General features: G+C 46.2%; 11 protein-coding genes across 12 annotated transcripts; 4 read left to right on the forward strand and 7 right to left on the reverse strand.

Moving 5' to 3' along the window:
• Nucleotides 1-130: 130 nt before the first annotated feature.
• On the forward strand, nucleotides 131-2,468 carry TSTA_121220 (F-box domain protein). The gene is made up of 2 exons (XM_002482325.1): nucleotides 131-1,155; nucleotides 1,223-2,468. The coding sequence occupies exons 1-2, from the start codon at nucleotides 306-308 to the stop codon at nucleotides 2,257-2,259; spliced, it is 1,887 nt and encodes a 628-aa protein (XP_002482370.1). The 5' UTR covers nucleotides 131-305; the 3' UTR covers nucleotides 2,260-2,468.
• Nucleotides 1,260-3,312, reverse strand: TSTA_121230 (uncharacterized protein). Its single transcript, XM_002482326.1, has 2 exons — nucleotides 2,522-3,312; nucleotides 1,260-2,466 (listed from the first exon to the last, which is right to left on the reverse strand). The coding sequence occupies exons 1-2, from the start codon at nucleotides 3,061-3,063 to the stop codon at nucleotides 2,400-2,402; spliced, it is 609 nt and encodes a 202-aa protein (XP_002482371.1). The 5' UTR covers nucleotides 3,064-3,312; the 3' UTR covers nucleotides 1,260-2,399.
• Nucleotides 3,313-3,484: 172 nt separating this feature from the next.
• Nucleotides 3,485-5,762, forward strand: TSTA_121240 (FGGY-family carbohydrate kinase, putative; the record flags this gene model as incomplete). Its single annotated transcript, XM_002482327.1, has 3 exons — nucleotides 3,485-3,993; nucleotides 4,047-4,607; nucleotides 4,701-5,762. The coding sequence occupies exons 1-3, from the start codon at nucleotides 3,778-3,780 to the stop codon at nucleotides 5,760-5,762; spliced, it is 1,839 nt and encodes a 612-aa protein (XP_002482372.1). The 5' UTR covers nucleotides 3,485-3,777.
• Nucleotides 4,878-7,141, reverse strand: TSTA_121250 (replication fork protection component Swi3, putative). Of its 2 annotated transcripts, XM_002482328.1 has the most exons (3): nucleotides 6,893-7,141; nucleotides 6,759-6,837; nucleotides 4,878-6,697 (listed from the first exon to the last, which is right to left on the reverse strand). In XM_002482328.1, exons 1-3 carry the CDS (start codon nucleotides 7,093-7,095, stop codon nucleotides 6,092-6,094), a joined length of 888 nt encoding a protein of 295 aa, XP_002482373.1. In that variant the 5' UTR covers nucleotides 7,096-7,141; the 3' UTR covers nucleotides 4,878-6,091. The 2 variants fall into 2 exon arrangements, with proteins under 2 accessions (XP_002482373.1, XP_002482374.1); XM_002482329.1 differs by having other exon boundaries at nucleotides 4,878-6,837.
• Nucleotides 7,142-7,311: 170 nt separating this feature from the next.
• TSTA_121260 (NADH-ubiquinone oxidoreductase 21 kDa subunit, putative) lies at nucleotides 7,312-8,263 on the forward strand. The gene is made up of 5 exons (XM_002482330.1): nucleotides 7,312-7,419; nucleotides 7,485-7,501; nucleotides 7,589-7,794; nucleotides 7,855-8,057; nucleotides 8,116-8,263. The coding sequence occupies exons 1-5, from the start codon at nucleotides 7,360-7,362 to the stop codon at nucleotides 8,185-8,187; spliced, it is 558 nt and encodes a 185-aa protein (XP_002482375.1). The 5' UTR covers nucleotides 7,312-7,359; the 3' UTR covers nucleotides 8,188-8,263.
• A 112-nt stretch (nucleotides 8,264-8,375) lies between these two features.
• TSTA_121270 (cytosine deaminase, putative) lies at nucleotides 8,376-9,242 on the reverse strand (the record flags this gene model as incomplete). The annotated part of the gene is made up of 5 exons (XM_002482331.1): nucleotides 9,109-9,242; nucleotides 8,945-9,049; nucleotides 8,665-8,873; nucleotides 8,487-8,584; nucleotides 8,376-8,437 (listed from the first exon to the last, which is right to left on the reverse strand). Exons 1-5 carry the CDS (start codon nucleotides 9,193-9,195, stop codon nucleotides 8,376-8,378), a joined length of 561 nt encoding a protein of 186 aa, XP_002482376.1. The 5' UTR covers nucleotides 9,196-9,242.
• A 397-nt stretch (nucleotides 9,243-9,639) lies between these two features.
• Nucleotides 9,640-18,563, forward strand: TSTA_121280 (inositol kinase kinase (UvsB), putative; the record flags this gene model as incomplete). The annotated part of the gene is made up of 27 exons (XM_002482332.1): nucleotides 9,640-10,228; nucleotides 10,290-10,948; nucleotides 11,016-11,052; nucleotides 11,112-11,271; nucleotides 11,323-11,727; nucleotides 11,779-11,931; nucleotides 11,993-12,089; nucleotides 12,141-12,617; nucleotides 12,671-12,922; nucleotides 12,979-14,208; nucleotides 14,270-14,795; nucleotides 14,850-15,324; nucleotides 15,376-15,682; nucleotides 15,769-15,866; nucleotides 15,927-16,019; nucleotides 16,077-16,238; nucleotides 16,286-16,385; nucleotides 16,454-16,648; nucleotides 16,707-17,001; nucleotides 17,062-17,259; nucleotides 17,310-17,434; nucleotides 17,501-17,583; nucleotides 17,641-17,763; nucleotides 17,825-17,912; nucleotides 17,968-18,052; nucleotides 18,124-18,242; nucleotides 18,315-18,563. The coding sequence occupies 27 exons, from the start codon at nucleotides 9,640-9,642 to the stop codon at nucleotides 18,504-18,506; spliced, it is 7,323 nt and encodes a 2,440-aa protein (XP_002482377.1). The 3' UTR covers nucleotides 18,507-18,563.
• On the reverse strand, nucleotides 18,464-19,288 carry TSTA_121290 (uncharacterized protein; the record flags this gene model as incomplete). The annotated part of the gene is made up of 3 exons (XM_002482333.1): nucleotides 18,464-18,502; nucleotides 18,598-19,047; nucleotides 19,124-19,288. 2 exons carry the CDS (start codon nucleotides 19,286-19,288, stop codon nucleotides 18,604-18,606), a joined length of 609 nt encoding a protein of 202 aa, XP_002482378.1. The 3' UTR covers nucleotides 18,464-18,502; nucleotides 18,598-18,603.
• A 968-nt stretch (nucleotides 19,289-20,256) lies between these two features.
• TSTA_121300 (AAA family ATPase, putative) lies at nucleotides 20,257-22,671 on the reverse strand (the record flags this gene model as incomplete). The annotated part of the gene is made up of 2 exons (XM_002482334.1): nucleotides 20,257-21,116; nucleotides 21,169-22,671. The coding sequence occupies 2 exons, from the start codon at nucleotides 22,669-22,671 to the stop codon at nucleotides 20,391-20,393; spliced, it is 2,229 nt and encodes a 742-aa protein (XP_002482379.1). The 3' UTR covers nucleotides 20,257-20,390.
• Nucleotides 22,672-23,079: 408 nt separating this feature from the next.
• TSTA_121310 (Rab GTPase SrgA, putative) lies at nucleotides 23,080-24,354 on the reverse strand. The gene is made up of 3 exons (XM_002482335.1): nucleotides 24,103-24,354; nucleotides 23,775-24,042; nucleotides 23,080-23,723 (listed from the first exon to the last, which is right to left on the reverse strand). The coding sequence occupies exons 1-3, from the start codon at nucleotides 24,130-24,132 to the stop codon at nucleotides 23,401-23,403; spliced, it is 621 nt and encodes a 206-aa protein (XP_002482380.1). The 5' UTR covers nucleotides 24,133-24,354; the 3' UTR covers nucleotides 23,080-23,400.
• A 145-nt stretch (nucleotides 24,355-24,499) lies between these two features.
• TSTA_121320 (uncharacterized protein) lies at nucleotides 24,500-26,826 on the reverse strand. Its single transcript, XM_002482336.1, has 4 exons — nucleotides 26,793-26,826; nucleotides 25,175-26,728; nucleotides 24,998-25,123; nucleotides 24,500-24,922 (listed from the first exon to the last, which is right to left on the reverse strand). Exons 1-4 carry the CDS (start codon nucleotides 26,807-26,809, stop codon nucleotides 24,679-24,681), a joined length of 1,941 nt encoding a protein of 646 aa, XP_002482381.1. The 5' UTR covers nucleotides 26,810-26,826; the 3' UTR covers nucleotides 24,500-24,678.
• Between the last annotated feature and the right edge of the window lie 261 nt (nucleotides 26,827-27,087).

The following is a 27,087-nucleotide window of genomic DNA, read 5'->3' on the forward strand; positions in this document are numbered from 1 at the left end:
AAAATAGAATTCAGCCTTGAATCTTGGAGTTTTGTTGCTAAGGTCGCTATAGGAGACACGGTACTTACCGAGATGAACATTGGATGGATATCTTCACGTCCAGGCAACAACTCCGCCACTTTAGCGTCTCAGGGCGACTGCAAAAGAAATCTTCCTACACTAGTATGTTTTCACAAGAGAATCTTACGACTCAGCAGTTGCTATTGAGAATGTGAAGATTTTCTTGGATATTTACATACAGTACGCGGAGAGAAAGAATTAAACAAGCAATTCTGGGGCGGCTCCAAACAACAGACGCCTCCAACATGCTTCTCGACCTCCCACCAGAGCTCGTTCAGCTCGTACTGAAACATTGCTGTACTTCAGCTTATATCCAAGCTGCTTTCAGCTGTCGCACCTTGTACAGAATTGCCTCGTCTTCTCGAGATGTTATTCTACATCACCTGAAGACCAACCCAGGCCCAGGGTTCAGGATGCAGGCTGATCAGAAGTCCAAGGACAACACTGAGCGACTGACTACGCGAGAACTGTTTTTACTGCTGCGACGAGGTGCCAGCGAACATCTACTCAATGGAAGTGTCGATTTTGACCGGACCATGTACACTTTCAACGGCAAGATCATTGATAATCCTGCATGTTCAATGAACTATGCCAAGGATCGAAAGGCTATTCTGTTGGTCTTCAAAGACGATGAACGAATCTATCATTGTCCAACAGGTGCTAACGGGAAGGTGAGGATAGAGAATGCTCAGACATGCAAACTACCCGTCTTGAACTTAGACCGGATCAGGATCATCAAGACTACATACGCTACTGATACCGAGGATCTGGTGGGTGTTATCATCAAAAACGAAGAGTCTACCCTTGAGGATGATGATGGGGAAGCACCTCCTTTCTTCAATGAAGAGTTGCAGCGCGAAAAACAGCGATACCGCACTGGATATCTCCTACTCTTTCTTGAGGAAACCCAAAAAATCACCCGGGTAGCACTCTGTCAACTTCCTGACGACGGCTATAAGGTCAATGCATTGGCGGCTAAATTTGCGCATGAATTTGCCATATCATGGGAAAAGATTGATGGAAGCGATCATATGGTTTCGGTATACAGGGCTTGGCTGGATGACTACAAAGGTCGATTCACTCATGGAGTACCTGGTGAGCATGAGAATCCTCTTCCCTGGCCAAAGTACAAGATGCTGAAATGTGGGGGGGCGCGGAATAGATTTACAATATTCCGAGACTGCAGTTGTCAACAAAGAGGGCTTGTGGGTGCAACCGAGAAGCGGTGTTGCTCAGCTCTCGCAGCATCGTGAAGTCGCGGGTTTGGGCCCAGTAGCGGAGCTCAGATATAACGACAGGAACCAGTTACTGCATAGTCATCGGGGATCTACCATTTTTAGTTATTATCATAACCTCTCTTTCTTGAGGGGTGAGCATGGTACAACGATCGTGGGCAATAGCGCTCATAGAAATTACGCCAGGATCATGAATGATCAATCAGACCTATCATTGCTCTATTTCACGGTAGATATTCCCTTTTTCGCCACGCATGAGACATATACTCCGCTAGACGGTGATAACGATATCTGTCGATGGAGATATCTTTCTTACGCCATTGGTACTCCTCGTTCCGGCGGGAAGGCAGTGGCATGTTTACTGAAAGCGCAATCCGAATGTCGTGCTATAACTTGTATGCACGAGACCAATCTAGAAAGGGGTCGACGCCTACCGTCATGGGAAGCTGTTGCAATGCTTTGTGGCCATCCTGAGTTGTCTCCAAGTACAATAGGTGGGATCTTTGCTGCCTCGCCCAACGGTACCCGGGTCGCAGTCTCGAATTGGAATACATTGTACGTCTGGGCGTTGAATCCGGGAGAAGTGATCTTGGGTCGTGAGAGTAGCTACTATCCCAGGACATGGTGTCTGGAAGAAGACGATGAGAAGTTGACTGAGTTGCGTCCTGTGGTGATACACATGGAAGCGGTTTGTTTCAAGCTCATGTTTACGGAGAACGATGATGTTATTGTAGGTTTGACGGATCGTGGATTGATGACGTGGGATTTGGGACCGCAAACACGACGGAGACGAGATACTTTGAATCTGGATACTGAAAACGCACCAATTGTGGGATATGGGCCACGGATTCCAGAGCTTCACACAGACTACTCATCCGAGGGCGGATCAGAGGCTGGAGAAGAGGATGCAGGGGATGACTCGGCGGATGAATCAGAGGAAGCAGATGATATGGCAGTCGATTGATCTGACAGGTCATTTGTGAGGTCATGATTAGGTTGTGTATAACAGTGTAGTGTACATAGGATAGTTGCTCAGGGCATTCAAACTGATCTACCAAGATCGTATTCATAACATCCATTTCCCCCGTAAAATGTATTTGGGATTTATTGTCCTTCTCCTCCGCCTCCAGACAACGTCATAAGCGCAACGATCATCAACACCCACCAATACCTACGACGACAATCGTTAGCAATGTGAAGACAGCAGATTTGATGGGTTGACATACTTCTGGAAAAACGTCTTCTCAACCTCTTCCTGAGGACCTGTACCATCCGGATTGACCACAATAGGTTTATTCAGCTCTGGCATTGCACCAGCCTCAGGATATATGAGTTCCACGGCAACAGAATCAGAGGACTGATCCGCATTATAACCCTTGTGGAGCGAGACGTGGTACAAGTCGTGTTGTTGTGAGCCACTCAGATATAGCTGCAAAGTATTATGTTGCGTCGTCAATGCAGACTGCGAGACGAGACTCCCAACCCATTGCTTCGAGCCATCTGCCGCAGTTGTATAGAATCCTATCCTGTAATGAGGTCCATTTCCACCGGTATTTTCAATGGTCGGGGGAGTATATGAGAGGACTTTGCTCTCGAGCGTGTCGGGGTTGTAAGCTATCTTGGCTAGAAGTGATGGTTGCGGTACATTCACGGCCCAGTGATAGACTTCTACCGATTTGGGGAGGTTATCGTTTGTTGCTTTGCATTGGACCAGGCCGATGAATATGGATACGAGGAGACAGCTTAGCAGGGAGACCAGGTTGCGCATTTTGGCCGGTTGACAATGATTCGACTTGAGTGTATGGAGAGACGTTTATCTCGTCGGATAACTTACTCTGGTTAGTTCCGGATAGCCCCCGCGGGATGGATCATGTGATGCGCCTCAATTTTATGCTCGGAGCATGGGCCGGAATCTGGAGTTCTAGGTCTCTCTCCTTCGGTTCTGTTGAGATATGGACACACTGGCAGGTCAGGATCTTGCTGTTCGAAGTAGTCAGTTGTCACAATTGATTGAGTCAGCAACAATACGAAGAAGACAGACGTGTAAGCGCAGATCAATGATAGGTCGTATCTCTGACTAAGGTGGGTAAGCTCCGCCGATGACGCAGTGTGTGGTTGGTGTACCTTCCCCACGAGGACCCTCAGCACACCGCACTCACGATGATCTCTTAAGGAAACACAATCTCTCCACCAGACCTTTTTTCTTTTCTGTCTCTCTTTCTCTTGTCTCAAGTACCTTCCCTCCCCAGTGATGTTATATCGGCCTGTCAAATTCCAACAGCGTGGTGTAACCTAGTTCCCTTGACAATCAATCAATCATTCGTCTCATCTCTTACCCTGTCTTGCTTGATTGCTGGTTACTCGGGCATTACCCCGTGTGAATTGAAATCTCCCAGTCAACATCATCCCTTCTCAGTACTATTTGCCGGTAGTACTATTGACGTGGACCTGTAACACCGCCTTGCAAGACAAATAAATAACCATGTCTTCGCTGCCGTACCGTCGTCAGCCGTCCAGACAGACGTCTCGACAGGCCTCAACAGATGACCGAGAAGCTGTGCAAGCCCAAATGGACTACTATATCGGTATCGACGTCGGCACTGGTAGTGCCCGTGCGTGTATCATCAACGACAAGGGCGATATTGTCGGATTGGCCTCCGAGAACATTGGATTGTGGCAGCCTCAGCAAAGCTACTATGTACGTAGATGCAACTGGCATCTTTCGATCCTTACTGATCAATACCGCTGCAGGAACAATCGACTTCGGATATCTGGCGTTGCATCTGTATCTCCGTCCAGCGTGCTATCAGCCAGCACAACATCCACCCGGAATTCGTCCGGGGCATTGGCTTTGATGCTACCTGCTCCCTAGCCGTGTTCTCGACCGAGACCGACGAACCCGTCTCAGTGACTGGGCCCAATTTCGATACCGATCGCAACGTGATTCTGTGGTTGGATCACCGTCCTGTCAAGGAGACCGAATTGATCAATGCCACTAACCACAACCTACTCCGATACGTGGGCGGAAAGATGTCCGTGGAGATGGAAATACCCAAGGTCCTGTGGTTGAAGAACAACATGCCCAAGGACCTCTTTGACAAGTGCAAATTCTACGATTTGGCGGATGCACTCACCCACATTGCCACCGGCAACGAGAAGCGTAGCTTCTGCAGCGTTGTTTGCAAACAGGGATTCGTCCCAGTTGGTGTTGATGGAAGCGTCAAGGGGTGGCAAGACGACTTCCTAAAAGAGATCGGCTTGGAGGATCTTGTCAACGAGGATTATAAGCGCATGGGCGGTGTCGACGGGGTGGTGAGCCTATTTCTTTTCGTTGTCTTACTGATTTCTTCTTTGATTGATCTTCTCTTCTATCTTACTTACTGTCACTAACTCGGTTTTATATAGAATGGCGACTACCTGAGTGCAGGTGAACTTGTCGGAACGCTGTGTGACAAGGCTGCTGCGGAACTTGGACTTCCCGCAGGTATTGCAATTGGTAGTGGTGTCATCGATGCCTACGCCGGATGGATTGGAACAGTTGGCGCCAAAGTTAACTTGCAGGGCGATGAGATCGACGCAGACGTTGCGAAGAACGACCGTACTCAAGCTTTCAGCCGCTTGGCTGCAGTTGCAGGAACATCGACCTGCCACCTGGCCATGTCCCCGAATCCAGTCTTTGTGCCTGGTGTATGGGGTCCGTACAGGGATACTATCATCCCAGGGTACTGGATGACAGAGGGTGGACAATCTGCCACTGGTGAACTGCTCAAGCATGTCATTGAGACACATCCCGCATTCAACCAGGCTATCTCTGTCGCCGAGTCATATCACACCAACATCTACGAATACCTAAACGAGCATTTGAAGGAGATGATGGAAGATCAACACGCGCCTAGCATTTCCTATCTCGGCCGCCACTTTTTCTTCTACGGAGACCTCTTTGGTAACCGTTCCCCAATTGCGGACGCCAGCATGACTGGCGCCGTAGTTGGACTAACTAGCGACAAGACAGTTGACAGTCTTGCCATATACTATTACGCTACGATGGAGTTCATCGCCTTGCAAACCAAGCAGATTGTCGATACCTTGAACGAGGCTGGCCACAATATCAACTCCATCTTCATGTCTGGATCTCAGTGCCAAAACGAGATTCTCGTCAAACTCATCGCGTCTGCTTGTAACATCCCTGTTCTCATCCCTCGCTATGTTCAGGCTGCTGTCTGCCATGGTGCTGCTATGCTTGGTGCTAAAGCTGCCAGTGCAGATAGTGAGGGCAAAACCGAGGATCTATGGTCTATCATGGACAAAATGAGCAAACCTGGTCGAAAGGTAGTTCCTACGACTGACAGGACTGAGCTGGCTTTACTTGAAGCTAAATACAAGGTCTTCCTGGAGCAGTGCTTCAAGCAAAAGGAATACCGGAATCTTGTTGACGAAGCTATTGGAGCATGGAACAAGAAGAACTAACGCTTGGAATATCCTAGTGATTTACTTCTAGGGAGATACATAGATTTGTGCCAATCATGATAAAATTTAGTACAAAACTTCAATTATACCTCATGGGCTGTTTAGACATTGGTGTTGATCAGTGTTTGTTCTCATTAGACTACACATAATAATGGCACGCCACTATTTCAGTGTCTTTCTGAGCCTTATATCCCGATGGTAGCACTTGCAATGTTCGAGTCGTACAACGAAAGAACCATCTATCAGCTCTCACTCGTTAACATGACGAAACATCATTTTCGTAGACACAAATGTCTTATATTATTCCACAATTATCCAAGACATATCGTTCAACTATTAAAAATCGATTTTCGACTGCCATCCCCAGCTTGTGCAATATTCTCAGCTTCAGCCAATAGCATATCCAAATCGTCGTCTGGCGGTGCATCATTATCATTATTTGCGTCAGTTACAGGCGCCTGCGTGTTTGATTCGTTAAATGTATCTTGTTCTGTCGTGCCGTTGACATTTTCGGCTTCAGCTAGCATCATTCCCAGGTCGTCATCTGGCGGAACATCGTCATTAGATCCGCTAGACGTATCCTGCTTTGGCGTGGAGCGACGCCTCGGCGCTTCACCGAATAAGTCTTCCATGTCATCGTCCAGAGGTACGTTAGCATCCGCTGATGTGTCGTTATTTGTCGCTGTTTGAGCTCCTGGCGCCTCATCCCTTTCCGCGACAGGATTGCTATTGTCGTGATTATTGTGGTCTTCGTCATCTGCATTTCTGAGATAATCTGGCTTCTCCTCATTTATCCACTCTCTTCGCATTATTTGTATCCGTTTCGAGTGGCCCAATTTCTCGATCATGGCCAGGCCATCGGCGAATTTTGCGCGGGGATAGAGATCGTCGAGCCATAGTTGGTAGAAGTTGAGGAGACGTCCTAGGTCGGAGAACTGGAGAGATATGTTATCAATTTGAAATTCGTTGTTCAAATTTAAGAGTAGGTAGACTGACCTCATGAGCTTTGCCTTTGAATTTGAGCTTGGTTTTGACATCCTTTCTTAGCTTTGGGATGCCTTTTTGTGACAGTAAACTGTATTGATTCTGATTAGTAAGTGATTTATTTTGCGTTCCGGAACATATCTCACCGAGCCTCGTCAAGTTTAGCTATAGGCACTCTTTGCTTGGTAACTTTTAAATCTGCATCCAGACCTAGTACTTTGGTCGCGTCAGGCTCGTCGTTATTGCCCTTTTCTGTCTGCGATGTCTCCTTATTCTGGGCTGAAGGGAGGTTTTTGAGGATGTCGTCTAGACCGGCGTCATAGTCGAAGAGGTCATCGATATCAGACATTTTGAATTAATTTCGTTCGTTTCGTTCAATTGTGTCACATCTCAACAGGATGTCAGGCTCGCGTTCAGACGCGACGAACAAGTTGGTGATCATTTAACCCAATTGGGAAACACAATATTAACTAACCACATATGGTATAGAATATCAAGCTACTCCTCTTATGGTTAGTCGTTTTGGGTCAGCGACATCCGGAATTCGACCTCACCTTTTACCAACGACCTCGACGTCTTAACACACTTTGGGAGCAACGAGTTCACCGACATAATGGCCATTGAACCCACAAAGGCTTTGGTCCCTCCCAAGGGGCTCAAGACCGACTATCCGGTGAGTTCGGCATACGCTACAATTGGTTTGAATTCGTGCTAATTCAAGTTCTCTCCATAAAACAGTTGATTGATTCCGACCCGTATGATGACACCCAATTCCCCGAACCGCTTTCACTTTTCCAATTCCCAATGATACTGTCTGGATAGACTTCTGACCCTTGGTGCAGACATATTAAGAGAGTTTTCGGCTATGCTCGACCTTCAGACTATGCCGTCGGTGGTGCCGCCGCTGCTGCATCCCCGCTCGCCTTTTGGCTTATGGAAAAGTTCAGTCCTTCGCACGTCGGAAAGGGAGGATTCGCTCCAGTTATGCGTCTTGCGACCGCAATTGGTGTGCTTGGAGGTCTACACATTTGCTACCAGAGATCTATAAGTATGATTCTCTCGGGATAAGGTCCCTTGGAGAGTGATATTCTAACAACCTCCCTATTAGACCGCTTCTACGGCTTCACAGAGAATACATGCGAGGTGGAAAAGGATATGCGAGAAATGGTTGATAAAGTCAAAAAAGGCGAGCCACTTTACGGCAAATCACAACTTTCAGAATACCTTCAAGGTGTTGCTGCCCGCAATTCGCGATACACCGGTCTCGTTTCACATATTATTCCATGGTTCAATGTGGTCAACCATGACCAGGTATGTTGGGAATCTTTATGGTATTGCCACCCGAGCGTAACTGACTTTTATGGTACAGCACGGTGTGGACACAGCCAAGTATTATCAGCAAGCTGAGAGGGAGCTTGAAGCTGAGCGCTTGGGCAAATGAATTTGTCGGTCGTTTTCATAGATTTTTTCTAGTCTCGCAATGTATTTTATATTCCAATGAATATGTTTTTGAAGGAATCGTGAGGAGTACGCTAGTTCCGTCGTTCTGTCTACTATTTGTATCGCCAGCAAGCACTAAGCGGAGGTCTATTGCGAAACATTCATAAAAAGTATACAGATTCACTTCATTTATAGGTCACTTGCAAACTCGGTATTGAGTTCACGGTTTCGCTTAGACCGAGGGTTCGGTGCTAGAGTATGAGTCAGTTAGTTGCTCGTATTTCACCTCATTAAACATACCATTTTCATTCTCTTGTATATAGAATCGTCGAAGTAACATGATAGCATCGTTCTTGAATATTCCGCCATATACAGGATAAGGCGGGTCTATAGAGGGACTGTTGATACATTGGAGATTAGATATTGATACAGTGACACAGGACAGAAAAACTGCGAAAAGGAAGACACAAAAACTGACTCTGAATGTAGTGACAAAACACTCCCAGTACCACCGAATCTCTCATTGGCACAGCCAAAGAACACTCGGCAGATATTATACTGTCTAAGTAGAGACGCGCACATCACGCAAGGTTCTACCGTCACGTAGAGGTCGACTTCCCTGAAAATCGATCTAGGGTAGGTTTGAAGTGCCTCCTCAATGGCGAGGAATTCTGCATGTCTTGTTCCCTGCTCAGTTTCCTATTGATCAGAAAGAAGGGTTTATACATGGCGATTGCTTGTGTTGCATTGAGACATACATTCATTGACCGGTTTGTATCATTCATTCCTGATCCGATTATTTTCCCGTTCAATACCAGTACACATCCTACTGGAGTTTCGCCAACTGCCAGGGCTTTCTCTCCCTGTATTCGAGGCAATAACAGTCAATGGGATGCATCTAGGAAGGGAAAGATTTTGTTACCATTAAAAGTGCCTCTTTCATAAATCTCTCCTGATCTTGTCGGGTGACATCTTCGTTTTCTGGGTTGGGATCACATTCTGAAGTCATTATTGGAGATCGCTAGCTCATCAAGCGATGTTGTATCATAAAACATTGGATAAAGTAAGAAAGTTATATTGATAAGGATTAAAGATATTTTTGTATTGTAACAAGACTGTAACAAATCGATATTACATTACTAAATGTGGTAGAGATGTCGTATTTTACGGTATCGGCTATGATCGTGGGGCTCTTACTTTCGTCGCCTTAGAGCCTTGTCGCGGCGGCCTTGTAGCCTTGAGAGACGCGTTGGCGGGTAAAATAATGCAGCCAATTAAATCTTGTTGATGATTTTAATACTTACCAAGAACCTCGACAGAGCAAGTCAAGCAGCCCGTCGGCCGAGGTTTAGTCTTTTCACTTAATAAGTATCATCTGTGTGTCTACACATCCTTTGTCTTCCCGCTCCATCCCTTGTGAGGATCTATCCATGGATACGGCTGAACGGGGACTATGGCAGGGGATGAGGAATCAAAGCCTCGAGGCTTACAGTCGGCGAATGGGAACTCTAGCGCTGCAGACCCAACAACATCATCAATACTGATGAATAATATATTTCCAGGTCACTTGTCTTCAGAAGCCTTTGATACCATCTCTCAGCTACGCAAGGAGTTGATCGAAAAAGGTCCTGGGTCATTTTCTCGAACTGCTGACGATGTCAAGAATACACAAGCTCTGATAAATGTCGCTCTTAAGGTTGCTTCTGAAGTTACGACGATAGACAGCCAACTTCCTGGCGACGAAACAGAGAGACGTCTCTTGGATTGTCTCGATATCGTCCAACTGCTCATTGAGAATTCCCTTAGAGGCCTCGATGGAGGGGATTTCGACACGGAAATTCCAGGCCAGGATGCGCCGTTGCCTTTTCATCTTCGGTTAATCATTGAGTTGATTGATCTCGCCGTCAAAGTGCGGCTAAATGGCGTGGGAGCCAAAATCAAGTCCATTCTGGTTATGATCACACGTTCTCAGCATGATATGTTTCGGGCTCCGCTTTTTCCCAGGCATTCTGTTTCAACTATACTAGGTGTTATAGCTACTGGTAGAAGAAGTCCCTCATTTCCCCGAATTCTGGACATATTGCTAAGCTTGAAATATCGCAGACATCATCAGGTCACTGGAAATGGTAGATGTTTCGAAGAATACAACCCTGAACATCACTCTACCTGGCCCTGGAAGCCCATTAGAGAAGCATCTAACAGCAAAACTGAGCCTGTCAGGACGACCTTTCCAGGCCCCGATTCGCCTGGGGGATATCACTCGTGCCACGTATATACTACTTCAAATCCTTGAGGCACTTCTTCAACCTGCAGAACTAAAGTCGGGTAGCTTTTCTACATCTGGGATGGTACAGGATTTTACAGCTTCCCTGAACTTGGCTAGTCGCATAGGGAAATACCTTATGTCACTGATGAGGCGTCGTGGCATGAACGGCAGGCGGAATATCATCGATCCTGTGGTCCAGTACCTCTACTTCTGTGACTTGTCACTAACGAGATCATTGGAGTATAACAACATCGGATCACTGGATGCTCAAGCTAGTAAGACTCTTATCGAATTCCTGGTAATTGTGATATCAGATTCCGGTCTCAGCCATGAGCCCCAGGTTGAGCAGGCTTTGTGTGATTGTCTAGAAGGTTTAAAGGAGAGTCAAAAAGCTTCACTTTTAACGAGCATGACTGTACAAAGTGTTCTGGTTCCTAGACTTGTTGACATTCAAGCTAGAGACGAGCAGTCCGTCGATCGTTCGTCACCGTTCCAGGTCAGTGGCATTCAAACGCAGATAACGAAAACCCCATTCTCATATTAGGAAACAGAATTCCATAAAGGAGTTTATTAACGCCCAGAAGGCTTTATATCCACATGGTAAGGCCCAGAATTCTCAGTAGAAAAATAAACTAACCAGAGTTCTTTTTCGTCTCAAGAGATTGATCTAGCTCAGCGTGCCCCCAAACGTATCAGACTATCTGAGCCTCAATCCGAATCCGGCGAGAAGGATATCAGTCAGCAAATTCTAGAGAAAGCCTCGAAACTCATTGACTCTAACGGCATAACGAGGTTTGATGAACTGGCACTAGCTGCGAGGTAAACTTAGCGCTTCGTGATTTCCGCCAAACTATGACTGACGCTTCCCAGGCAAAAGTACAAAGATCTTTCGGAGCAGCAAAAGTGCGAGTTTTTCACCATAATTTCAACTTACCCATGTATTGCAGCGTCCCATCGGTTCAATGGATCTCTGTCCATGTCTACGGACTCATCAAGCACCTTTCACTGCCGCATCTGTGACTCGGAACGAACAGTTTCAGACGCAGTCGTGGCTTGGCAAGGCAACGAAGCTGATGAATTTCGAAGCTTTCTCCTAGAGTTTCTACCTAAACCTTCACGTAGCTCACCCTTACGGGTATCATACCTACTTACGGTGAGGCGATTCCTCTATCATGAGCCAGAAGTAAAGAGCCTATCTGTCAAGTCCTCGTCAGTTGGCGAACTATGCCTTCACTCTCTGAAAGCCGCCTCAAGGGAGTTGCGGATCACAACGGGGTCAGTAATTCTACGGCTTGTCAAAAATAACCAGTACTGACTTGTGAAAAGACATATCTTGCCTTGCTTCCTACGCAAAGCTGTGGATGTCCAAATACGACGACAGAATTTTGTCATCATTCTGGAGTGTCTGAAAAGCGTATCAGAAAGAGTCGACATTCCTTCTCAGGAGACTTGCATCTTGACATTATGCCGATTAGCAGAGTAAGTCGTGGGATACGGGTAAGAGACAGAGGTATAACAGTCGGCTTATTCACTTTTATAGGGTATCTGAGGACGAGGAGCTTAACATCATACTTCTCCGTCTTCTAGAGTATCTAGGACACGCAAATCCGTATATTTGTGCAGTAGCTTACACAGAGGTGAGCCATACCATCTCTAGCTGACGTTTTCAGACTAAACAAATCTTGCAGCTTTTGAAACTATCGCAAGAATCATCAACAACAGTTGCAGGTCTACTTCGCCCTTTCTGGAGATCCTTGTCAGTGACCGTAGTAAAAAATCTGAGGAATCGCCCTCACATGGCAGAGCAACTGTGCGATCTATTGGGAATGTCGGTTGACAGCTTCTTACAATTGACCGAAGTTCACACGCTGCCATATCTCGTTTACACTCGCAGGCGAGAAATTATTATGAGGATAGCTGCGGCTTATCCCTCCAAGTCAGCTTTCGAGCTTTGCATGGAGCGGAATAATTTTGCAGCAATCATAGCATATTTGTTGAGTCAACCGGAGGAGAACCATGAGGCTATGATATATTCTCTTTTGGTCGATATTGATCCCAAGTTCAAGGAAACCTCGGTTACCATGCTGCTCAAGACAGAACCCATCCCTATTACTCGCGAGCTGTTGAAGAATATGGGTGATGCAGGCGAGGGTAATGATGGAAAGGTTGGTTTACTACATTTATGATGATTCTAATATCACTCACTAACTCTCTATAGTTTGACGGCGCACTTCGCCTCCTTGCTAAGCTCATATCCTCCAAGCAATCCTCGGGAACGTCAAATTCAAAGTCCCATCGTCAGGTTGGGCTCTTTATAGAGGAGCATCTACTAGGTCTTATAACAGAATTCTCCGACACCGTGAATGATGTCCGCATACGTTACTCGAACATGGAGAAGAAGCGAAATATCATAGCAATTGGTGAAATGATCAAACTTGCCAGAGGTCATGTTAACGTTGCAATTCCCCAGGTTTGTCTTGCTCTCAGATTGCCGTTTCGGTGTGCCCATCTGACTCGTCAATCTAGATATGCTCTTGCCTTAGATCATCTCTGGAGGTCGAGGAATTGTGTGACCATGCATTTGCTGTCTGGTGTATTTTGATCACTCATCTCGAACCTGACGAGGTTGAAGCACTTATAGATCAGTCCATTGCGATTATCCTGCGATACTGGCCAACTATTCAAGAAGGAAGTAAGCAAATGGCGCTGGTCCTGATGGATCATCTTTTCCAGCATCATGGATATCAGCTACGTGAGATCTTCCAGACTCTACCATCATTGCTATCCATTCCCGAAATGTCCCGCTATGAGGATCAGATAAACAACTTCAGAGGTTCCATGGATCTGAGTGAGCGTTTGATAGCATTCAGTGTCCGCTGTCAAAGTGAAAGCCTCACTGTCGTCGAGCAGGCGCTACAAGAATTGGTTCCCTTCTTAGATGACAAAAACGAGATTCTGCACAGGACTCTACTCAATCACCAATCAAACAGCGGAATTGCACAGCTTACCCGCTCTCTTCTTGATTGCTGCGTGAAATTTCAATCCGAGTCTGATACGATTGCCATGTCTACTGCACGTTCTCTTGGTTTAATAGGATGCTTGGATCCAAACAGGGTTGAGATATCAAAAGAGAAGAAAGATATTCTCGTTCTTTCCAACTTTGCTCGCGCAGAAGAAACGTTCGACTTTACAATGTTCTTCCTTCAAAATGTCCTCGTTGATGCATTTCTATCGGCCTCAAATACTCGAGCACAGAGCTTCCTCGCTTATGGCATGCAGGCCCTTATGAGCGCAAGCCATATCACAACCGAGATCACAACGCCGTCAGATGACCTTGAAAAAAATGAGAAGCATCGGCGCTGGCTAAACTTGCCTGAGATTGTGAGGAATACAGTGACTCCTTTCTTAACGTCAAGATACTCTATTACTTTGGGTGCAGCTAAAACCGAATGCACCTATCCATTATTCAAACCAGATATGAGCTACGGAAAATGGCTGCGTACGTTTGTCATGGACTTACTTCAAAAGTCATACAGTTCCAATGTGAAGATGATATTTTCGGTATTTGCCAGAATCGTTCGAGACCAGGACATCACGATTCCCGCTTTTATTCTTCCTTTTGCTGTGCTGAATATTGCAGCGGATGGTCCTGAAGAGCATAAACGAGAGATTCAAGAAGAACTGGTGCGTGTGTTGTCTCATCCTTCTCCTGAAGGTAGTACTCGTGTGAGAGAAAATGTTCTTCTTTGTAGTGAGGTAAGCAAATCTCACCACCCCTGGCAGTTTACCGATATGATTCTAACCGATGTTCTCACAGAGTGTATTCAGCGCTCTTGACTACCTGTTAAGATGGCTGCAAGGAAAGAAGAAACAGCATGCTATACTCGCAAGCAATCTTGCCGGGAAAAGTACACAAGCAGAGTTGATGCTTGATCTCTCTTCGGCCCAAATCAAGAGCGTCGAGCAGATCTTGTCCTCCATTCGTCCAGAAGTCATATCGAAGAGAGCTGTCGAGTGCAAATCTTTCTCTAGAGCACTTTTCCACTGGGAGCAATACATACGACAAAGCAAAAGCTACTCGGAACGACGCGACGACACGGATCTGGAACCTCTTTACCAACGTCTGCAAGAGATTTATACACAGATTGACGAACCTGACGGCATCGAAGGCATTTCGACTTATCTTCATGTACTGGATGTTGATCAACAGGTCCTCGAACACCGAAAAGCTGGCAGGTGGGATGCTGCTCAGAGCTGGTATGAGTTGCAATTGGACGAAGATCCGAGTAACATCGACACACAGTTGAATTTGCTCACTTGTTTGAAGGAGTCTGGCCAGCAAGGTAAGCTACCTGTAGTTCTATCTCATCCTTCATTTACTAATTGTTACTTGTTAGATGCACTTCTAAGCAGATTTGAGACATTCAGCGAGTCTAAGGAATATCCCTCAAAGCTATTCCCATTCGCTTTAGAAGCTTCCATCTCAACAGGGAAATGGTCAAAACTCGAAAATTTTCTCAAATTGTGTCCCAGAGATAACACCACAGACTTCACGGTGGGTATAGCTTCAGCTCTCAATGCTCTTCGTAATGGCGACAAATCTGCATTCAATGAAATCATTCAAAAACTACGGCTCAATACTACAAGGTCAATGACAGCAAACTCAACCATATCCTTACAGACATGTCATGATACGTTGCTCCAGTTACATGCCTTGTCTGACGTTGAAGCCATCGTAAACGCAGACAGTCAGATAGGTATGACGAAAGCCGAACTTCTCGATACGTTAGATTACCGTCTCGACCTTTTAGGGGTCTATATATCTGAAAAGCAGTATCTTTTGGGATTAAGGAGGGCTGCCATGGAGCTTGCGTGAGTCTATCGTGTGACTATATCTGACCTCAACTCTAATCTAGTGAACAGAACCGGATTTTCAAAAACAGATATAGCTGCTGTCTGGCTGAAAAGCGCCCGACTATTTCGAAAGAATGGCCACATTGGCCCAGCTTATAATGCTGTAATGCACGCAGCACAACTCAAAGCGAAGTCCGCTACGATCGAGCACTCGCGCCTGTTGTGGACTGATGGACATCATCGAAAGGCAATCCAGACGCTCAAGGGTGCGATAGCTGCCAATGCCTTTGTTTCTGAAGAATCCGAAATATCAGTGAGGGCTTCTGTCTCAATGACTGGAGAGAAACTAGGAACGCAAAACATCCTTGCTGCCAAGGTGAGTTCGTAAATTAGTGCTCTAATGAGCATATAATTTTATAGCAGTTTTGTTATCGAAAGTAATTCATGCTGACTAGAAATTAGGCCCACTTATTACTTGCGAAGTGGACGGATAGAGCAGGGCAGACTCACTCCGAAGTCATTGTCCAAAGATACCGAGAGGCAATCAGGCTCTTCAGCAAGTGAGTGGCGCATTTTCCTAGTGTATCTTCAGGACCATTATTCTAAACAGCTTTACGCAGGTGGGAAAAGGCTCATTTCTACTTGGGAAAGCACTACAATAAGATCATTGAATCCGAAAGGGCGAAACCACCTGGCAAACAATCTCAAATATAGTAAGTTTCTTTGAATATACCATTTTGGGCATCTTTTACTGATCGACTTAATATCAGTCTGAGTGGAGAGGCCTCTAAACTGGCCATTGATAACTTTCTTAGGTCTTTAGCCAGCGGAAACAAATTCGTCTTCCAAAGCTTACCGAAGATATTGACTCTGTGGCTTGACCATGCAACAAATGTTGATCAAGCTTTCGATCCTAAAAGGGGAGACAACGTGTAAGTTCAGAGACTTGGTAAATGAGGCCTAGGCTGACATTTTCAAGCGAGTTTCAGAAACTGATCACCGCTCAGCGAGAGAAGTCTCTAGATGAAATGCATTCTCAACTAAATAAATATTTTCTCCGTCGAATCCCGCCCGAAGTGGTAAGTTTTCACTCCATACAAACTTGAACTTTGACACGTTTTGTTTTTGCTTGTGCTGACTATACTAGCTTTTCACGATTCTCTCTCAAATCGTTGCTAGAATTTGTCATACGAATAGTACGGTGCATGAGCTATTGACAAATACAGTTGTCAAGATCGTCGGAAATTTCCCACGTCAGGGTCTATGGACAGTTTTGGCTCTGGTTAAATCCTCATCAAAGGATCGCGCTTCAAGAGGCATGGCATGTCTTAAAAAGATAACGGTATGGCCTGAATTTTTCTGCATCTTTCAAGAACCAATCTGTCTAACCAGTACCAAAGGAGGAGAACAAGAAGTCCAACAAAAGCGGATTCACCCCGTCAGAGATAGGTTCAATGATAAAAGGTGGGCAGAAGTTTGGCGAAGAACTGTTGAGCTTGTGCAATGCGCGGGTCGAAGAAAAAGGGACAGCGAAGATCAGCCTGTCGCGAAACTTGGGTTTCAATCACAAAGTTGCTCCGTGCCGTCTAGTTGTGCCATTTCAAAGCATGCTGACACCAATCCTCCCGCCGTCTCATGAAGGGACCTTCATCAAGCAATTCAATCCCTTCCCGGGCGATGTCGTTAGCGTTGAGAGTAAGTAGACAACTCGATTGATAGGCTGTCCTGATATGTTTGAAACTAACAATGTAGCAGAAGTTCTGGACGATGCGTTGGTTCTCAATTCATTGCAAAAGCCCCGCAAAATCAGTATTCTAGGTACAGATGGAAAGATTTATAGTCTCTTATGCAAGCCGAAAGATGACCTCAGGAAGGATCAACGTCTAATGGAGTTTAACAATATGATCAACGGATTTCTCAAGAAGGATGTCGATTCGATCAAACGTCGCATGTGTAAGTATCCCTTTCGGATTATCTAGAGGATTGTTACTGACTCCGGGAAGATATCAAAACATACGCCGTTACACCTCTTAATGAAGAATGTGGACTGATAGAGTGGGTTGACAATCTACGCACTCTACGAGACATAGTCATGAAACTACTAAGAGAGAGAGGCATTACTCCAAATGTGAGTGAGATACTCGAAAGCTAGTAAACAATACTGACAGATACTAACAAATCTTTGTGGGTAAAGTTCAATGAGATTCGTCATTATCTGAACGAAGCTTGCTCACATCATGACAAACTTCCTGTCTTCACGACAATGATCCTGTCAAAGTAAGAATATATCTCTATATCCTGAAGTCATATGGCACAGCTGACACATCTGTGCAGGCTTCCTCCTGTTCTACACGAGTGGTTTGTCGAAATGTTCCCGGATCCAGGAGCATGGCTGGAAGCACGACTGCGATTCACTCGAACCAGTGCCGTGATGTCGATGGTCGGCCATGTTCTCGGGTAAGTCTCTATGACCTCAGGTACAAAAATGGTCGAACACAGATCCTAATGAAGCTACCAGATTGGGTGATCGCCACGGTGAGAACATACTGTTTGAAGAAAGCACAGGAGGTATTTTGCACGTCGATTTCAACTGCCTCTTCGATAAGGTGCGCTCGACCGCAGACTACACACATAGGCTTGAAGGCTGATATGATATGTTAGGGCTTGACGTTTGAGAAACCTGAAGTAGTCCCGTTCCGTCTTACGCACAATATGGTGGACGCCTTTGGGGCATATGGCTATAATGGTAAACAAGACACCATTCCTCTTTCAGTCTCGAACATCATTGAATGTCGAGCTCACTGCATTACTCTACAGGGCCATTCCGAAGGACATGCGAAATAACACTTGGACTATTGCGGCAAAATGAAGACGCACTTATGAACATCATGGAAACGTTCCTATATGACCCTACAACAGATTTCATAGGGAAAAAGGTAAGACATACATTCTCAACCCCAAACACTTTTACATAGAGATCACGCTGACTGAATTTTTTGTAACGACAGAGGCGAACTCACAAAGATGTGCCAGATACACCAGAAGGGGTTATGGAGAGCATCAGAAACAAGCTGAGAGGTCTGTTGCCTCGTCAGTCGGTGCCGCTTTCGGTGGACGGACATGTGGATGAATTGATATTACAAGCCACAGATAAGAGGAACCTGGCTGCCATGTACATAGGCTGGTGTCCATTTTTCTGATAAGACGCAACTACCAACGTTAGTGTAACGTATTACTTAATGACTGAAATGAAACCCACAAAAAAGCATAATGCTCGTTGAGATAACATGCCTTTTTTCAACGTGTAGTTGCATTTCGAATTTCTTCCACGAGGAGATTCAAATAATAGGACGCTGATAAGTCGGGCTCATTTCCATCTGTTGTTAGACCTCTGAGGTCTGGTCCGGCTTGGGCTGCGGCTTCTGTCAGAGTAGTTACTGGCCCTTGAGCTGTAGCTACTGTAGCTTGGACTTCGACGTCTACGATGCCTCGAACGCCTTCCCGGTGGGCTTCTTCTCCTTGGTGGGGAACCCGAGTCAGAGCGGACAGAATATGAACGGGCTCTGGAGCGTCGTGGTGATGCAGAACGCGACAGCGATCTTGGGCGGTAAAGGTCATGTCTGTCTGAAGCTCCACCATTGACGTGGTGGCGTCTTGGAGATCGTCTTCTTGGCGGCGGTGATGCCCGAGATGGATGTTCATAGCTAGGTGGGTGTCTTCGGGGTGAGACCGATCTGTCGTCTGCACCTGATCTTCTGGTTGGAGGAGGACTCCTTGAAAACATTCGTCTGGGTAGGACTATGGAAACTTTAAGCACGGCACCGTCGATTTGAGCTTCATGCATATTGGAGACGGCAGATTCAGCATCAGCAGCGTCGTTGTAAAGAATATACGCAGTGCCTCGATTGGTCATGACTAAACAAGGAAGCATGTCAGCAAAGTCGCTGTCCACGTAGTCTAGCGTGCAAATGGTTCCATACATGTCTTGTTCAAGGGAAGATCTATACTCTGTATCTCGCCAAAGGTTCCAAAGATATCATAGAGATGTCCTTCAGTTACGTTTTTGGTCAATTTCTCGACAACAATCTATAGCTCAGTTAGCAACGTATCACGCATAATGAATATCCTTTTCTTCGTTATCTTCTCTCGCGAGTGCTCCCATATTTCGAGTTCTTACCTTGGAACTTCTTTTGGAGCTTTCAGGCGTAGGACTCCTGGTATAGCTACGGTCTCGGGGCCATCTACCGCTACCACGTCGAGGGCTTCGCGAAGCTCCGTGTTCAGGCGTAAATGATCGACTTCTTGACCTCCCCCGTTTATAGCTACGTGTTTCGCTTGGGCTGCGGCTCCTGTTCGGTGATCTCGAACGTGACATGGACTGGCGGGTTCTAGGTCTTGGAGGCATTGCGGGCGACCTGGGCGGCATCGGTATTTAAAAGTTGAATTTCTTTCTGTTCGCTCGTCGGACGTACTTTCGCGAATGCTATGGACAGCAGTTGTGTTTTATCGTCAGACAGCGCAAGCAGTGAAGTTCAGGTGGTCGTAGCTTTACTATTTAGAAGAGAAATGGTCCGCGACTTAGCGCGCGCTGAGGTGGTAGAGAGGGTCAATGCGCGGCGCTAAGGAACCGCGATGCACTCCTCCGTCAAGTCACAAAACTGCAATATCTACATCATGGAATCGAAACCGCGAAGGGAACATTGATATTTCTCTCCCCTCCTTATGAGTCTCATGACAGCTAATCGAATACGTCTCTGCTTTATGCTAGTAGCCTAACAGTATGACGAACCCAATCAAATACACATGTTGATTTATGCTTCTATCGCGTGCCTGGTGAACTTTGAAAGCTTCGATAAAATTTTCTTGCTCTCATAATTTGGTCCATGGTGCTGAGTGAGCCATATTGAGTCACGTAGAGTCCTATCGCTCTATCAGCAACGTAATTAAAAGAATCCTGATGTATTCCCGCATGGCTGACTATCAGAAACAGTGGGACAGACCAAGGGCCATTGGATCTCTCAAGATCACTCGAGCTAAGTTCTCATCAGGTCAATATGTTGGGCAGGTTCATCAATCATTTCCTATCATAATGCAGACTTCTCGGCCCATTGCTCGTATTCCGCTATAATATCGGGTGTCAATTGTGTCTTGACTCGAGTGAAGGCGATTTCAAAATGATGCCACATAACCTCCTGTGGCTCGTTCTTTTCATCTTCTTCGTCCAATGCCGCTTCGCCGGCGGTTTCGCATAGACTGATGATTTCTGCACCAGAATATCCCTCCGTCCTGGCTGCAAGGTCATCAATGCTCAAGTCTGAACTGACAACCGACTTGCTTGTCCATATTGAGAATATTTCTCTCCGCGAATCGTAGTCCGGCGGGCCAACATATACAATATTATCTAAACGGCCTGGCCGCATCAAAGCAGGATCGAGAGTGCCAGGCTTATTGGTCGCTGCTACAACCAAAACATTTTTAAGCTCTTCGATGCCGTCCATTTCGTTCAAGAGTGTTGTGAGAACATTGACGCCGCCACTGGAGCTAGTACGCTTTGCTGCAATGGCATCTATTTCGTCAAAGAAAAGAATGCTAGGCCTAGCAGAACGGGCTTTCTGGAAAATCTCCCGGAGTTTCCGCTCCGACTCTCCAACATACATGCTCAAAATCTCAGCGCCTTTAACGGCCAAAAAGTTAAGTCCAGCTTCGGTAGCTAGAGCTTTCACGACAAGTGTCTTCGAACAACCTGGTGGACCGTAGAGCAGGATACCCTTTCGGCTTTTCACGTTGAGTCTTCGCATCCTTTCGGGGAACTATGGCAGGTTAATATCATGGACATTACCTGTTCGTGGAAAGGGAGCGTACCTTTAATGGCCGCTCGACCATTTTCTGCAGATGCTTCTTGAGCGCATGCTGTCCTCCGATATCCATCCACCTTACTTTAGGAGTCTCAAGGAACACCTCCCGCATCGCTGTGGGACGTACTTCTTGCATGGCTGCAATAACATCATCCTCATTTACAATTAGCCAAGCTGAATTCTTTTCTTTGGAGACCTCATCAACCATAGGAACATCCAGGCTCGGGGACTCGATATTAGGAATCAGCCGATCCCGGGCTTTGCGGCATGTCATTTGCAGGAGGGCAAATAGATCGGCCCCAACATATCCATGAGTTTTCTCGGCCATAAAGTCTATAATAGAGTCGCTAGGCTCTGATGACCGGTCACGTATTGCACATAGGATCTCCTTTCTAGACGCAGCTGTTGGGATTGATACCTCAACTTCGACTGAAAGCCGGTGGGGTGTCCTAAGTGAATCATCAATATCATTGGGATGGCGCGTTGCTGCTACGACAAGCACTTTGGCATCTTCCAGCGCATCTATACTCTCACATAAAGCATGAGCTAAAGATGAAGCCTCTGGAGACGATCGTTTTGGGGCCAGAGAGTCAATCTGATCGATGATAATTACACTAGGCTCCGCCCGAGAAGCATCTTTAAAAATCTTGCTCAATTTTGCCTCCCCGTCACCTGAATTGCGAGAAAGTATATTTGACCGAATCGAGAAGGTTCTGTGCCAGCCAGCTGATTCAATCCTGCGCAACAGTGAACTTTTTCCCGTACCCTTTGGTCCGTGAATAAGAATGCCTCGATTTAACCTATAAAATCGCGGCATATCTGCCCCGTGAGCTCGCAAGTTGAAGTCTACCAACAGATGGTTTAACCGAATTATCTGATCTGTGAGTCCACCCAATCCATCCTGAACAACCTTAAGAGTAGCAAACCCCTTATCTTCTTTTGGCCCAGTGCCAATCTGTACGCGCGAACGCTTGGTGAAGAGGGATATCGTCTGGTCGGTGGGATTGGACGTAGAGATCTCAACAACCTTGAAACTCCTACACTGGCCCTTGATCTCAGCTTCAAACCCAAGGCCGACTGAAAGGATGCCACATTGTGATAGAGGATATTCCAAAGCCCATTCCCAATGAGCTAATTCCGTAGCATCAGATAGAGGTCCGTAAATTACTAGCTTATCCGGATGAGTGCATTCTTCAAGCTGCACCCTGTCTGTTTCGTTGAGCGATCCGTCTAGCTTGGAGATGGTGAGCTTTTCGCCAAGTTTGATACAATAGCATTCTTGCAAGATGCTTGACGCTTGAACAACGGTTGTTTTAATATCTCCGACAGCATTCCAAGCAACAGCGGTCTTTTCAATTCCTCCCTCTGAGCGGAGAGTACAGAGACTGCCGGGTGACAGTTTGAGATATGCTAAGGAGCTGGCGGACAGGTATATGCGGAAGGAATCGCGGAGGTCGCTTCGGTGTGGTTTTGGCAGCGGCCGTAATGTGAAGACGCGAGCTTCAGCCATGTCTCTGGCACAGGAGGCCGTGTCCAAGAAGCATCAATAATTGAGGTCAATGAGATGAGAGTGGTGATGAACAATTCCGGACTCCGGCTGGGGCGTGTCGGAGAGAAAAAAAAATATATATAGTGGGGTGAGTTATCTATAATGCGGCTCCCCAAGCCCACTGGCTAATTATGTACGGTACGGAGTACATACAAATATAGCTTCAGTTTGAGTGGCCTTTTCTACAGATGTCCATCCCTGAATGAAGTGGTCGTTCACCAGACTGTCAAGCACATGCTATAGAGAAGCCGTTAACCATCAAGTAACTTGTCATACTAATTCACGTACTGATGTAGTTTCTACCCATAAGCGATTATTCCGCCGCTTCAGACTACAAGTAAATGACTAAAATTACAAAGTAGATGATATAACGAGACGCATAACTATTGGCAAGGCCGCTGTTTAAAAAGTGAAAAATCCCCGACAAGCACGATGAAATGACCAACATAGTAGAGAATAGGGAACCATCAAGAACTTATAGACACAATAACGAACAAACACGCTGGGAGAAAAGTCCAATCAAAAGGGTGCACCGATTCCGTAGCTTCCTTGAAGCGGATTCTATATCAAACAGACCAGGAATAAGAATCAACAGAGGCAAAAGAAGACGATCAAAGAAAGGAGAAAGGGAGGATTGTGAGGTGAGGTTCTGAAGGATTTCTGATTCATAACGTCCCACATAACAGTAACTCAGCAACACTTTCCACCCAGGTTGCCGTTCGACCCTGCATTATGCTGGTCTATGTTGACCCCTTGAGTGCCCGCTTGTTCCGACTTTGTACTGTCCATGACCTTCTTGATCTCTGACGCGAGGCTGTAGAATGCTTTATCGACGTTTATATTGTTCTTGGCGGAAACCTCCAGGAAAGGGATGCCGAGTTCATCGGCCAGTTTCTGGCCTTGTTCGGTCGTTACCGCCCGCTTCTCTTCCCAGTCGCATTTGTTACCGATGAGAATCTTATGCACACCCTCACTGGCATGTTGCTCGACGTTGGAAAACCAAGTCCTAATGTCTGCAATGGTTTGTTAGCATCCGTCCCACACGTTTGTCCTTTAGGACTTACTGTTGAAAGATCGTTCGTCTGTAACATCATAAACCAGGAGAATGCCCATTGCGCCTCGATAGTAGGCGGTAGTGATTGTCCTGAATCGCTCTTGTCCAGCCGTATCCCATATCTGCAACTTCACACGTTTGCCATCGAGTTCGATTGTGCGAATTTTGAAGTCGATTCCGATCGTCGTGATGAAGGATGGTGTGAACGAGTCCTCGCTGAAGCGGAGAAGGCAGCACGATTTGCCCACCCCGGAATCTCCGATGAGCAGTAACTTGATCTAAATAGTAGAATGTTAGAAGCTGGACGCTCAGAATATAGTGGCCAACGGTATACATACTAGAAAGTCATAGTTTCTTGTGCCCGCCATGACGAGGTGTGGATTCCAGAGTTGATGTCACCGGGGGGGGGGGGAGTAGTTGCGATATATTGAATGTGTGTTGTAAGTGTCGATGTAGCCCCGGTTGTAAGGAGGAATAGGTGACGGTAGCACACGAAATAGGGAGATATATCGAATGGATATTGCTGTCTTCAGGGCAAGCTTTGGCTCTCTGTTGGTTGCTGGTGGTGTTGTTGTTCTTCTTGGAAGAGTGAGGCCAGTCCGATCGATGACCAAACGAGCTTAGGGTGAAGGGTCGCAGAAGTCTCCAATCAGAAGTCGGCGGGTACTCTCCCTCTTAAGACATATGTTGGACTGAACTCCGAACAACAGCAATTTACATAATTAGGCCAGAGATCTAGTCCGAGACGATATTCATTACGTGCATGGGACTGGTACAGATTTACTAGGTATAGTACAAGTAGTAAGCGATGCCCTGTAAGTGTCCAATTCCTCCCCCCCAATTTGACATGTCTTCCTCAGATGATGTGGTATAAGCACAGGCGATCGCTACGCATATATTGAATGCCAAAACCCTCAGAACCATTTCGAGTAGGTCCATTGTATGCGCTGAAGAGCATTTCGTTGTCTCCATACCCCGTGGCTCAGGTCTGTAAGGTCCGTCAAATCCTGCTGAAAGATTGGCAAAAATGATCTCGGGACGGTATATTGAGCCCTCCGTTTCAGGATCTGGGCTTCGTAAATGCAAAGTCCGTAGTCTCGATAGGATAGGACACTGTCTGGCGTGGTTGGATATGCACCAAGAATACGATCGATATTCCTATAGTAATGAAACAAAGGTCAGCATGGAGATTCAACCGTTTTCAGACCCAGTAAAGGATGAATGAAGCCTTACCGCACTGCGTTCCTGAACTTTTGTTTTTCAATTCCCGCTCTGAAGCCCTTCCTGCTATCGAAGAGACTGGCAATCCACCGAACAGTGGTGTATGTTATCAGCAACCCTGGAGTCAAACCGATGAACCTAGAAGACCCTTAGCATGTTCTCCCCGTGTCATTGTCGAGAAATACCAACCCAAAAACGAGTTCCTGGCTCTTGAGTAAGGCATCAATACCCCCCATAGCTACCTCCACATCCACTTTCGTCTTTTGTATCTGAATGAGAAGAGCGCGAACGAGGTCACCCCGAATTGTTCCGATGAAGGGCTTACGAAGATCTCTTTCATAAGCCTTTAAAACAGGTGTAAGGTCCCCGTCTCTAACCTGCGCTGCAATAGTCGAAACGTCGGGCCGCGTGTTTCCACTATTACTCTGCGAGCTGTTGTCCGATACGAAATCAATGACCATCCTTTCAAGGCTCTGTCTATCCGCTTCCAAGCTGGTTCGACTCATAATCGCAATTTCACTTTGCTCATCGTGCCGGATCGTCCCGATCAGCTTACCCACCGGCTGCAGAACCCAGTTTCTCCAGAAGTCGACGACAGTGGCCCCAAATTCAGAAACCCATTCCAATAACTCGGCTCTGCGATTTGTGAGAACACGCAGCGATGTACTCAGTGACATTAATGTGATGACTGTTGGAAACCAGTAACGCGCGAGGGTAGATGGACGGCCGTGCTTGCGGATGAAATATTGATTGTAAGCAAGGTTGTTTGGAATCCTGTCCCTCAGCACGTAAATTAATCCCTCAACAACATCATTCGCTTGTACCGATTGCTCTTCAAGAGATGAACGCTGCTTCTCCTGGAACATATTGTCAGTTGCGAGAAAAACGGTTTCTTCAAAAATTTTAGGTGATTCTAATGACTGCGACAGATCTTGAAGGGTATTTTCAACCAATAACACAGTTTTGTATAATCCATGAAACCGTTCACGATTAAATTTGGCGTGAATGGGGTCTGATGATGGTTCATTGCTGGCAAATGTCAGACATTCCTCGAGAAGAATACCAATCGCACTGGCGTTTAAATCCTTGAGCTTTTCGAGTGCTTTCCGCTTTTGTCTCAATTGCAACCTACATCGGGTAAGTGGTGATGACAACGTATTTCTGGTGTTCCGCAAAACGCCTTCTTGGATATTGTTCTGAACGATCTGGTAGAAGCGTTTCCAATCTCTGCTGATTGAACTCAGAGACGTCATGTTCTCACGTGCAGATGCAGTTTTCAGAGTTGAAATGACTTCAGATATCCACAACCATATCCTGGACGGCGCCGTTTGAATGGTATAATGTCCAGTGAGTATGCTTGATCCGAGGACATCGTTCCAATAATCAATCTCAGCGCCAAGCAAGGAAGACTGTTCGAGTAGGAGGCCAAGGACACTACCCAATGTCTGCGTGGTAAATTTGGCAAGTAAGAACCAAGACTGTTCGTCAATTGCTTCTCCTTTGAAAGCATCACTATCAGCTTGGAATGAAAACAAGTTGTCCCGGCGAGCTTGGTTCAGTAGGCGCAGTAGATTGCGACGAGACAGTAGACCATGATTGTCCACGGATAAGGCCCGCACTGTAGCCTGAAGACTTCGGACATTATGAATAGGCGAGGCTGATTCCTTCAAATTGTTCGCATTGACATGCTCAGTAGCACGGGAGTGATATCGATCAATATTGATATCTAGACGCGACACAATCCTAAGAAGTCAATCAGTATATGTTGACATATATGCACAATTATACCTCAAATCACGAGACTTACTCGGTTACTAGGGACATGGTGTCGTGAAGAATGTAATGTCAGAGTGCAGATGGGGTTGGCATCGGTTGTCCGTAGAGAGACGGCATTACATCATAGGCGGATTAAGAAAACTTGTTGTACGTAGTAGTAACCTCGGTAAATTTATTGAGGGCTAACCTTGATTAGATGAGATTGTTTCATTGGGATTGCGTCACGTGATGATCATACTGCAGGATCAGTACTGCGTACTGCGGGGGTTCTTCCTCCTTACAACTGCCTCATGAGAGTCAGCCGCTCGCCTCCGCAAGTTACTCGT

The sequence above is a fragment of the Talaromyces stipitatus genome, genomic scaffold, assembly GCF_000003125.1.
Source record: "Talaromyces stipitatus ATCC 10500 scf_1105507295555 genomic scaffold, whole genome shotgun sequence".
NCBI lineage: Eukaryota > Fungi > Ascomycota > Eurotiomycetes > Eurotiales > Trichocomaceae > Talaromyces > Talaromyces stipitatus.